The sequence below is a fragment of the Pholis gunnellus genome, assembly GCF_910591455.1.
Source record: "Pholis gunnellus genome assembly, chromosome: 22".
Taxonomy (NCBI): domain Eukaryota; kingdom Metazoa; phylum Chordata; class Actinopteri; order Perciformes; family Pholidae; genus Pholis; species Pholis gunnellus.
In genome coordinates this window covers 8082722-8095092 of record NC_136549.1, presented here as the reverse complement: position 1 = coordinate 8095092, position 12371 = coordinate 8082722, and the positions used below count along the sequence as shown (strand labels likewise).

At 43.1% G+C, this 12371-nt stretch overlaps 1 protein-coding gene across 1 annotated transcript in view; it reads right to left on the bottom strand.

Annotated features, from left to right (window-relative positions):
- Positions 1–2351: 2351 nt before the first annotated feature.
- Positions 2352–12371, bottom strand: part of ahcyl2b (adenosylhomocysteinase like 2b) — a 31471-nt gene continuing 21451 nt past the window's right edge. Inside the window, exons 3-17 of the mRNA XM_079183985.1 lie at positions 11290–11433; positions 10632–10732; positions 10421–10523; positions 10218–10312; positions 9760–9866; positions 9296–9412; positions 9084–9147; positions 8890–8978; positions 8725–8795; positions 7879–7973; positions 7457–7555; positions 6177–6245; positions 5988–6066; positions 5200–5320; positions 2352–5063 (exon numbers count right to left, since the gene is read on the bottom strand). Coding sequence (XP_079040111.1) covers positions 5057–5063; positions 5200–5320; positions 5988–6066; positions 6177–6245; positions 7457–7555; positions 7879–7973; positions 8725–8795; positions 8890–8978; positions 9084–9147; positions 9296–9412; positions 9760–9866; positions 10218–10312; positions 10421–10523; positions 10632–10732; positions 11290–11433 — 1361 coding nt within the window. The 3' untranslated portion in view covers positions 2352–5056. The remainder of the gene's footprint in view (positions 5064–5199; positions 5321–5987; positions 6067–6176; positions 6246–7456; positions 7556–7878; positions 7974–8724; positions 8796–8889; positions 8979–9083; positions 9148–9295; positions 9413–9759; positions 9867–10217; positions 10313–10420; positions 10524–10631; positions 10733–11289; positions 11434–12371) is intronic.

The window sequence follows — 12371 nt, the reverse complement described above, 5'->3', positions numbered from 1 at the left end:
GAATACATTGAATGACTATATACAGTATGTTCCTCTTTCTTCATCAGCCTTCTTGTCTGTTTAAATATATGAGCTGGTTTAATAAATTGACCTATAATTTAGTACATTTGAATGTAATTAAAAGGAGTTTAACCAGAATTCCAGCAGGCTGAGACGACAGTTACTGCTACTCTGCTAGTTACCTTGTAGCTAGGACAATCTGATGTCTTATTTTCTCCATTAAGATTACATTTATCTATTGATTTCTTTTTTAAATTCTATTTAAATTGAGGCATCAAAACAGGAAACAGGTCGTAAAAAGTGTGTAAATTAACTTTTGCTAAGGCTTTCTCAGCCACTGATCATGCCGTTTCTCTACAAAACCTTTCTGAAAGAAAAGTCATGTTGTGGTCTTATCTCCTCTTCGACCAAATATGTGGTTCCTGTGTTTTGACAGCTCAGTTGGGTACCTGCTCCAGATGCGGTAGAAACATACCAACCACCAACATTTACCAGCTTTGGCTGCTGAATGATGTTTTCCCACCAGCTGTGTCAAACTCAATTCATATGAAACAAGATTTCTCTCATTGGTAATAAAACGCCTAGTAATGCAATCTGCTGTCAGGGGTCCAGATCAGTTCATGTGTCTGCCTCTTTATTTCTGTGACTCCTCCAGTGTAAATGTTAGATGGAGATGGAGGTGCCCCCTGCAGAGAAGAAGTGAATTATTGATATGTAGAGGTGGAGGTTGCCAAACCCACCCACATGTACCTACCAACACACAACCCACACACTGTGACAAACCACTCAAGATGACATGAGTGGATTGCACAGTTGAATGTCAGCTTGAGCTTCTGGTGGAACGGGACCCCATGGCAGGACAACGGGGGACAAATTCATTCATAATTTAGACTCAAGCCTGACAAAGCCATAAATTCATTGATACTTTGTATAATAGTTCTAATTAAGAGTAAACCAACAACAGAGAATGAGTTGTATTTCATAGAAGAAATGTTAATTTTCTTTTTATCTCTCTTTGGCAATGATGTTTACTTTGAGGTATATGCTAAAAGGTAACCATTAAAAATAGTCTCTTTTTATAATCATAAAGGCGAATTGCGATTAGTAGTGCACTTCCGAAACGTTTGGGGTCAAAATCAAAGTGGCAGGGGCCAAGAAAACAGGACGTTTAGTCCCAAAGATGGGTCAAGATCCAAAAACACTGAATCCTAGGATTCCCATCATGCCCCACAGTGTCCTTCACAGGCTTTCCGTTGTAAATTTAGTCACCAAGTCCAAGCTGAAATAACCCTGGTGACATTTTCAGGGTTATTTGCTCAGACCTAAGATAGCTCCTCCTGATCTACAGAAGACATTATACAATTATTTTCGCAGGCTCACAAGCACTTGACATAAGCACTTTGATATATATTATTTTGGAGGGAGTGCCCCTTGAAAAATTATGTCTCAGTGAGGCTTTTGCATGAAATATATTTGTAAAAAAAAAAAAAATCAATTCTACAGATAAGAGCATTTGAATTGGAGCAAGGAAGTGATCTTTTAACAAACTTTAATAATATCTTAAAATAACTCTTTCAAGACATTTCTTGTCAAGCTACGTTTCATTTTTTTAACAGCGAGAAACAGAAACACGTTGAGAGAATAACATGCTGACAATTGTAAATCTTTGAATCATAGTTTGGACTGTTGTAGATTACATCTTACTCTATATTTGTCAAACTATTCCTTTAACCTCGTGACGCTGATTGGTGTGTCCAGAATAAATTAAGGATCAGAGCCAGCTGTTGATGTCAGAGATGTCCCTGTCTGTTCACTGGCTCAGATGAGATCACGGACAGACCTCAGCAGCTGCACACATGGGCTCCCCTCCCCCCCCCCAACACACATAAACACAACGACAACACACATAAACACAACACTATGACAACACACGTCAACCACCTGCAGAAGCGGGTGAATAAGTCTTGAAAAAGGAGTCAAATCAAGGTGATGCACACAAAGTGATTACAATTTTTTACATCTTTATTCATTAAGATTACAGAATGTGTTTTTTTAAATTATTGCTCATCATCTACCATTATCACTTGCAATATTTAAACAGATTTTTTTTTTCCTTCTTTATTAGACAACTTAAAACATGTTTGAGAATTTCGCCAGTTTTAGCACTGTAAGAGGATTTACAACAATAAATACAGGAGTGGATTCTTCTTTTACCTCCCTATACTTTTAAAAGGTTGTCATATCTGTATATTGTATGCATATACATATATGATGCTGGTGTCTTCCCCCGCCCACCTGTCTGTTGGTCAGCTTACGGCTGACAAAACAAAAAAAAAGGGTTTCTCCCCCCCCCCCCCCCAACGCACAGGTTAGGGTCCTGAGGCAGCTGTTAACGAAGCAACCATGGCCAGCAAAAAAGGATGTGTACAAACACAGAAAAACATTTAGACGCACATGTCTTCATCTACAATCACCTCAGCTTTCTCTCAAGAGGGAACATACCTTTTGACACACATTCGCACTTAATAAAGGGGAAAAGTAAGACTCAGGACAACAGGTTTAAGAGCTACACTGACAACAGGTCACACTACTTGAAGAGGGGATTCTCAAGAGCACAAGGAGACAGAGAAACGCACAAACATCGGCAGGGAACGGAGTGACACTGAGGTCGCGTGGGCCGTGACACAGTGAAGGATCTCGTCATTACATGGTGGCCCATGGACGTATGCTAGGTTTGTGTTCCTATGCACCTTTCAAAATGTATATTTCTTTAGACTTTAATTTAGCTTTTACCAAATTTAAAAGATATAGTTTGACATTTTGGGGACACAGTTAGCCTGGCTCTGTTCAAAAGTAACAAACTTCTCATAAGCATGTTTAAAAAAAGGTCATGCACGTTTTGTTTCAGTTGCACGAAAACCTAGCTTTAGAGGTGCTGGGTGTTGGATTTTGTTACCTTTATGCTAAGATAAGCTAACTGGCTGCTAGCTCCTGCAACATATTTATCATACAAAAATGAGAGTGGTGTACATTTTCTAAACTCTCTGCAAGAAAGTGACGATGCCCATTTGCCAAAATGGCAAAATATTCCTTTAAAGACGGGTTGGTATTCAATTGTGTAATGATATCACAACTACAAAAAATGCATGAATTGTGCATATTTGTATTTTGAGTAGGCAAACTTATTCATTAAACTGATAAACTTCTTTGTGCCATTTCAAAAGCTGTAATATGATCAAATGTATTTTCCAAACAAAATGCAGTACATTATTTAGAACTGGATAAAGAGCTACTGCATGTGTGTGTTTCAGCATTTGATGCTTCTCTGTGAGAGTAGAGCTGGCAGCGCCTCCCAGCAGGCTAAAGGTCAGAGAGAATCTGATTGGTTCAGGTGCAGAGCCGGTACAGCGGGGTGCACTCGGCTGTCAGGTGAAATCACTGTCGGGACTTTCTAATTTCCACCGTCAAGTCAGCTGGGGACGAGCTGCCGAGGATGACGAGTGTGCAGATCATTAGGTGGAGTCTATGCCTTTCAGGAGGGGGAGAAGAAACTCAAATATATCAGGGATAGAACACCAAGTTTGGAGAGCTTTAAAAAATAAAAAATAAAAGGTGAAAAATCCCTTTACAGGCAAATGCTCATGACTCTGCAGTGAAGGTAAATGTGCTTCTCGGAAGTAAAGAAAAAAAATCATGGTGGCATTCAGATCCGAGACTTTATTTTGCAAACTGTACCAAAGAGCTGTGGTGTGTATGTAGTTACACTAAATCTTAACAGAACCATACTTTTCAAGGAGGACCTGATTGAATTGATCTGTTTACGTACCGGCCAGGTAGCAACTTGCTGCTCATTTGGTATCTCTGTAAATATTTTCTGTCACAGTATTCAAAGTGAGGGTTAGGTACATTTATTACACTTATCATTAGAACATTTAATTGCTTATCTTATTGACATATGTTGATTTTTTTTCCCCCAAAAGGTAATGATGTTAGATGACGCAGGAGAGAAAGAGATAGAAAAATCTTAATTTCAATATAAATATCTAAATATACAGTATACCCCTTGTAATGATCCGACAACCTGTCATGCTTCAAATATAGTATAGTTATTCTTGGTAAAGAAAGAGACTAAATGAAAAGGTTAGCTCTCACAAGCTTGAAATACTTCTCGTCGCTTCAACACTGGCGCCATGTGAGCAGCTGGAAGCCGAGGAAGAAGCAGCCAATGAGATGGTTTCACTGTGGCTTTGAGTGACAGGTGGGAAGAACCGGCCACCATCCAGTCATACTACCAAAGAAGTTCTGACAAACTACAGGCGGATCCGAAGGGACTTAAAAAAAAATGTTTTAAAAACAGATACAACAGAGAATGTCAACGAAACGATCAAATAAAAAGACATGATATGATTGGACCCTGAGATCCCGCCTAACCCCGCCCACTAGGTGTAACCCCAACCTCGCAGTATTACGCAAGAGAAAAACAAAAATCACAGGTAGAAAAAACAAAAAGACAACAAAAAGAAAAGGACAGAAAAAAAAGTGTCCGTCACTAACGGTCATTTTCATTCACGCAGATTTTTTTTGTTTTTAATATAGTATATATATATATCTTTTCAGCATCAATAATTTTATCTTGAATTAAAACAATAAAAGATCTGGCAATGGCAAGGGAGGATGGAGGATATACTTACGATTCGACACACAGATGAGCGACTAAAGAGACAGAGATAATGGTGGTGAAATGACGAAGAGAAGTAAAACATCTTCCAGAAGGAGATGTCTGGGAGCTAGCTAATGGCGAGTGGCAGGAACAGCTCTTCAGAGTTAAAGTTATCACTATTGTTGTCGAGCGTGAAATAAATAAAAACGGCTGCCATAAGCGCAGGGAACGCCACGCCCTTGGCCCCTCCCCCCTCCCCCCTCCTTGAATATAACGCAGGTGTGTTGACTTTTCCGTCCGTCCTTCCTTCTGTTCTCCTCATCCTCCTCTCCTTCAATGAGTCTGTGCCATTCACGGAGTATTTGCATTTCTTCAGTCCGACCCCGACACTGGTTTTTAATACCTCAATGACAAAAAGAGAAAGTAAGCAAGTTAGGATGATAAGTTTCTGCCACAAGCAGGACTCAAACTTGATTCCCGTTTCTTCCTTTCTATGATTTATCTCTTGAAACGCGTGTCGTGTTGAAGTGTTTCCATACCTATAGTAGTTTGGCTTAAAGGGCCCGTTCTTGTTCAAGCCCAGATACTTGGCCTGCTCGTCACTCAGCTCTGTGAGATGTGCGTCAAACGTAGGGAGATGTAGGCTGGCCACATACTCATCTGGAGGCCCGAGAGAGAGAGAGAGGAGGAACATCTTAACATTCAGCAGGCGTCTGTGGCTTTTTAATCATGCAAATGAGAAAAGGAAGAGGGAGGCTCTAAGGTTTACCGTCTCTCCATCCCTTCCTCTGCACTGTCTTCTATCTTCCTCCTCCTCATCCTTCCTTGCGTCTTTACTTCCTTTCTTTCCTCAGCTCTTCATTTCCTTGCTTCCCCCTTTCTCTCCACCATCTTTTCTGTCAAGTGTGTGCCGTGGTAACAGCAGCCGTCACTGACGGGGTGACCTACATCTGACTCCCTGTTTTTCCTTTAACATGCTCTGACCCACCGAGGCAACGCTGCAGACAATGTGTGTGTGTGTACGCATGCACGCACACGCACACATACACACACCCAAACAGGATTCATTCTACTGTGACTGATGAGGGAGACGGCTCTGAACAGATGAGACTGTGTTGGCTAAACAGATAAATGAAATATGCCTGCAGGCTCTCTGCTGGGGTAACAACAAACTCGCTGCAAGGAACTTGCGTGGTGGCGACTTAAGTACCAACCAAGGCTATTTTGTATCTCCCTGGCTTTACATCTTTCTTTGTTTGTGCGCACTTATACTTCCATTTTGTGTATTTCTGTATTCAGCAGTCTTTGTTGACATCTCAGTCCTTACCCATCTTCTTGGGGAGCAGGTACACATCCTGTTTGTAGCGTCCCTCTGGGGCGTTGTACAGCTCTATCAGCGCCAGCGCCTGGGCAGAGACACGCGCAAAGCGTTACTCACACACACACACACAAAGAACTTCTCTGGTCAAATACTTTATTAGCGATAACCAGGCGCAACGTGAGCGCAATGTTTCACCTGGGTGGTGGCGGTGATGGAGAGCACAAAGGTGGGCACGGTGGAACAGCTGAGGTTCAGCAGGCGACCCTGCAGTGGAAGACAAAGCGACACAAGGTTAGAGAACGCGCGGTTCCTCTTTGCAGTCGAGAGACCAAAGTGCCAGGATGTGCAGTCTGGAGTGAGATGACAAATGTGTTGGAAAAGAGAAATCTATTTCAGGTTTCAAAAAGCAAGATGCTTGAATATATTTATCAGCAGCCGTTTGGTCTCGATTCTGAAAGTCACTGTTGTGCAACTTATACTAACGAAGATGTTTTGTTTCGCCCCGAATACTAAACTGTTGCTGCTGTCTGAGAGGCTGCATTGCAGTGAGTGCATTTTCCCAAGTGTTGCAGAAAATTAGGTAGTTAGTATGTAGAACTGAAACACTCTGTAGCTTTGAGGAAGGGGGAACAGAGAAAGGCTGTATTGTTGTTGAAAGATAAAAAAGCAGAATGAAAACAGATAAGGTTTTGATGCTCAGTTCACACACAAAAATAAATAAATCACACGACTGTTCAATACTCAAACGGTGAGTGTTTCTAATAGCGGACGAGGCTTAAGTTTCTTTATTTTGCTATGTTGCCCTCAGTACTGCATCCACATCATCTCGTCTGCCAAAACTCGAGCACATATCATGAATTTGTATAAATAAATAAATAAATAAATAAATAAATAAAAGGCAAAGTTATGAAACAAAGGGGAATGAACACGTATCGTCTTTTTAAACTTTAAACAAAACCAGCCATCTGAAATAGTCTTTATTTCAGAATAATATCATTAAGATGTATTACTTCTTTAAATAAATGAGAATTTGGGAACACAACTCTATTTTGGATTGTGAAACCTGCTGGAGATCAAACAGAGAGACAGACATCGGCGGGCTGGCATGTTGTCTTTCTGGCCCCGACAGACTGCTCTCATTCTGTCACAGCGTGTGACACACGCAGTCTTAACCTGCAATGTGCATATGCTGGATTCTGTGCGTGTGTCTGTTTAATCTCTCGCATATTTTCTCCAATTTAATTTGTTGACAAAATGTGAGTGTCACCACATCTGTGTAACTAAGAATCTAAAGTTCCCTTACTACGGTGTTCTTTCAAAGTCCTCTGGGTAAGACTGTCAGTGTGTGAGTGTGTGAGTGTGTGTGTGTGTGTGTGAGTGTGAGTGTGAGTGTGAGTGTGAGTGTGAGTGTGAGTGTGAGTGTGTGTGTGTGTGTGTGTGTGTGTGTGTGTGTGTGTGTGTGCCCCACAGTGTACCTCAGCCAGCAGCACTATTCTCTTGCCATCAGGCCAGATGACGTGGTCCACTTGAGAGCGCACTCTCTCCCAGGTCAGTTCAGGAGTCCTCAGGCTGGCCTACAGGGTGAGCACAACATCATGAGCAATGTTTGTTTCCACTTCCACTTCTTACTTCTGTTGGGCTGAGCTGTCGTACGGCTATCATCCCGGGCCAGAAGTTGACTCAGGGTGCTTGGTCATTTACAGTAATGAAGAACTTTAAGAAGTGAGTCACAACTTCCTCTCTTGTGTCTGAACTACTTTCGTCTTCTTTAAATAAAATACTTGATTCCATCTCACTATGGCAGTTTGCTGCCGTACATTTTCATCTTTCCTGTCTCTTTGGGTCATTCCCTATTTATCTTTGTTACTTCACAAGTTATTGCAAGCTGTTGACTGACCACATCGATCTCAGTGTTGGAGTGTCCCATGTTGCAGACAATGCAGCCGTTCTTCATGCGGTCAAGGTACTCTCTCACCACCACGTTCTTATTGCCTGAAGGAGCGAGAGAGAGAGATGAAAAGAGAAAGAAGCGCGAGGACAAATGCACAAAGAGCAAGAGGTTAAAACAGGGAGAAAATGTAAAATAGACAAAGAAAGAGAGTAGAGCAAACTTGAAGTTTTATCAAAGGACACGTTTGAAAAGGCACCAATGGTAAAACTAGGTTTTTATGACTTCTTATCTCACCATCTAGTAATTTAATGCGAGTGCTCCACCTGTCTGCAAATTGGGAACACGCTGGATGCAAGGATGACTTGAACAGGAAAAGGATATGAACTATTTCATGCATGATTTGTCAGCAGGGGAAGTCTATTTAACCAGCACCTTGTTGGATCTAATGATTGTCCTGTTTTATATATTTGACACCACTTTGTAACTTTATTGGGGAAACCTTACACAAAAGCAAAGCGCCTTCTTCTACTTTATTATCTTTTCTGTTCAATTGCGGTCACCCTTAGGAGAGCCTCTGCTTCAGGCCTGCCAGCAACATTAGGTAACGAAGCACAGAGACAGAAGCAATTCTCTGCTCTAATTAAGTGTTCAGGACAACTCCCTGGCTGCTGATCTGAGAACTTAATTAGTGGCGGTTAGACACTGATGACAATGACTGAATATCTGTCCAGTCATCCTGAACGAACACCGACAGAATAGTATGTTCTTTTTACATTTTTTTTTATCTTGGCCACCTTAAAAGTGAATGAGAGATTCTTCTCAAACACAGAGAGAGACGGCGGCTGAACCGACCTGTGCAGGTGATGACGATGTCCACCTGTCTGATGACTTCATTCAGTTTCACCAGCCTGAAGCCGTCCATGCTGCGTTGGTGAGAAAGACAATAAAGAGCATGAGACTAATGCAACGACAACACCCGGCAGTGAGCCGTGAGGAGCTCAACCAGCTGAGTCTTACCAGGCCTGCAAGGCACAGATCGGGTCGATCTCTGTGACGTAGACGATGGAGCCCATTGCTTTAAGGGCGGCACAGCAGCCTTTTCCCACCTGGCCATAATAGACATGGGATATCATCATACAGTACAACAGTCGGTTTGAACCATTTCTCTCTTATTTATTGTGTTCGAGCCTGTATGGAAACGTCCGCCTTACCTCTCCGTATCCACACACCACCACCTGTTTGCCTCCAAACATGACATCAGTGGTCCTCTTCAGGCTGAGGACAGAAACACAATTATACCGGCAGCCATGCTATTTATTCGGACTGTTTGGAGCAGAGGAGAGGTGGATGTAATTGCCCTGCAACTCCGAACATGTTCGGTTTCATAATCCCCAACCAGGTTAAACAGGCGGGTGTTTCCTACCCGTCTAGGATGGACTCCCTGCAGCAGTACAGGTTGTCAAACTTCTGCTTGGTCACGGAGTCGTTGACGTTCATGGCTGGGACACAAAGCTTCCCGGCTTTGGACAGCTGGTACAACCTATGTTTGTAGACAAGCTTAGTTTTATCATATGAATTTATTAATTAGCAATCGTTAAATGTCAAACAAATATCCTATTTAACATTTAAGTCTTATGTACACAGCAATTCTACAATGCACTATTAATGGAAACATTTCCACCACTAGATGGCGATGTTATCACACAGGAAACTAGGAGTGTGTCAGTGCATGTCTGTGTTTTAGTGCGTTTGTGCAACAATTTACTTGTATATTCACTAATCTAAAATACAGAGACTGGTTTTATGTGAGGCAATGTCACGTTTCCCCAAAAACATTGCTTTAGACGACGACAAAGGGCAAGAACGCGTGCATGCTGCGACTCCCACCTGTGCACGCCGGTCACACTCTCCTCTACAATGCCCTTGATCTTCTTGAACATGTTGGGGTATTTTTTGTAGATCCAGTGAGTCAGGTCGCCACCGTCATCCAAGATCTGACAGAAAGAAGACAGAGAAAGATTTAGAGGGGGTAAAATCCAAAAGTAAAGGGAACAAAGACAGCGAAATGTGGATAAAGACATCTCTGCTTAATACTTAATACTTCCTTTTATTGACATATTTCTGTAGTTCCTTCCTGCATGTCTAACAAATGTTAAAAAAAGAAATGCACTTTGTATTTTGCTGTACATGTTATCCTTCGTGTACTTCTACTCAATGTAAAAATAGAGTCCTCGTATTTAAAAAGATCTAGGTTGTCTGGTGAAAATAGCAGCACCACCAACGCTGTTGGATGGAAATAAAAAGAAAAGCACAAGTGAGCTTTATTTAGAACGTAGGTGTGCTACCATGTTGGGTTGCCAGCCTTCCACGTTGACACAGCGGTCGATGCACCACCAGAAGTCGTCCTCTGACTCACCCTTCCACGCAAACACACTGAAACCTACAAAGAGCCAGGAAGCATTTCAGACGTAGAGAGAGAGAGCGATGAGGGACAAACAGGAGGGAAGAAAAAAGTGCAGTCGTCACACACAGGAACTACCAGGCTCACCTCCCTCTGCCAGGGCAGCTGCCACTTCATTCTGGGTGGAGTAGATGTTGCAGGCTGCCCATCTGCACTGAGCCCCCAACGCTGACAGAGTCTCCATCAGCACCTGAGGAGAAGAGGGTCAAGTTTGACTTTTTGGTTGTAGCAGCTGCAGTGAAACCGTCTTATGTTTGGGCTGTGAGTGTGTGAGTGTGTGTTTTGCATCCCCACTCACAGCAGTCTGGGCAGTGATGTGGGTGCAGCCCACCACCTTGGCACCGGCGAGGGGTTTCTCCCCCTGGGCTCGCTTCCTCAGAGCCATCAGAGCTGGCATCTCTGAGAGAGACACGCAAATGAACACATACGTGGATAATCAGCTGGGTGGTTAAGGAATTCCCATCATTTAATCCCTCCAGTACTTCATCCCTAATCCATCGACTCATCCAGCTGAAGGAGTTAGTGATGCTAAGGGTGTGTGTGTGTGTGTGTGTGTGTGTGTGTGTGTGTGTGTGTGTGTGTGTGTGTGTGTGTGTGTGTGTGTGTGTGTGTGTGTGTGAGAGAGTGAGAGAGAGTGTAGTCTGCAGGGTGTCAGCTGAGGCTCTCTGTATGTTCTGTGCAGTAATTAGGGGATGATGTGAATAATGTGCGTTAACATGTTGGTTCTTAAATGGTGTTCTCACTTGTAGTGGCAGGGAACATATGGTCACCCAGCAGTACCACACACACGTGGACACACACACAAAAAAACAATTTGAATGTATTGTGCCCTCATGTTTGCATTACTGCTGTTACGGTTCAGATCTGCGCTACATTAGGAAGTAAACTTGGCCACCGACCTGCATCCACTAACTCTTAAGTTCGCCCCTTTTTCCTTTTACAGTGGTTTGGTTTACCTTGCTCTGCGATCTCGATCTCTCTGCGGCCAAAGTCGGCCTGTTTGATGTTTTTGATGCAGAAGTCTCCGTTGCCCTTGGAGTTCTTCTGCTGTTTGTCCCGAGGAGACGTCTCATCGTCAGAGCTGTCCGTGTACGACGCCGCTGGAAAAACGAGACGCACACATAGACAAACGTATCGTCAGCACGTCACACACACATAAAAGTACAATATTTTAGCCACTGCCAACAAAAAGGGATCAACTGGTTCAACAGAGTCTTCAAAAGGCTCAGCAAAACCGTTTGAGAGGGACCATTCACACTGATAACTTCAATCCGTTCTGGGGATGCAGACATTCTGAGACACCCATCAACCGGGCCTATGACGACGCAGCCTGACCAACGGCAGCCTCAGCGCCGCGAAGACAAAACATCAGCCTCAACGTCAGAGTGTTGACAACCAGCTTATGGATCAGTCCTCCCAAATCCTCCCTCCCTCCCTTCACTCTCCCCTGCCTCACCCCCCTTTTTGGGGATTCAGTGATAAAATGGGAGCGCTGGTGAAGCGCCGGCGTTAAATCCAGCCCCCACCGGTCACTGCTACGGTGTCGTCTGCCTCCAGCCCGAAAGCACACTGTGTGACATCAACCTCGCTGACGGCAAATACGAGACCTCTCTCTGTCTTAGGGACATCTAACTAAGATGAGAGATTAAGGGACTGGATGTGATGTTAATGGATGCCTCTAAGCTGCACTGTTGCATCTCAAATCACCACAGAGCAAATCTGTCTGGCATCAGTGCAGACGGGAGAGAAGATGCCCAGGACACTTCCACTCCCCCATATATGCCTCTTCTTTCTCCCATCGGACATGGAGCGTCTGGACGGAAAGAAAGCAACCTGTGAGGTCCGGACGGTTCATAACAGAGTCACAGCTAAATGTGGAGAGGCAGTTTTCCAGTTTGTGTGCCATCTTGTATCTGGAACAATCAAGAAGTTTTTCTTAATCAGAGCTTAAAACTTCTCTGTCTTCTATGTTTTATTCAATTTTATGTTAATCTTCTCTTTTGCTTTGTTTTAATCCTTTTAAATCCTAATTACGTGC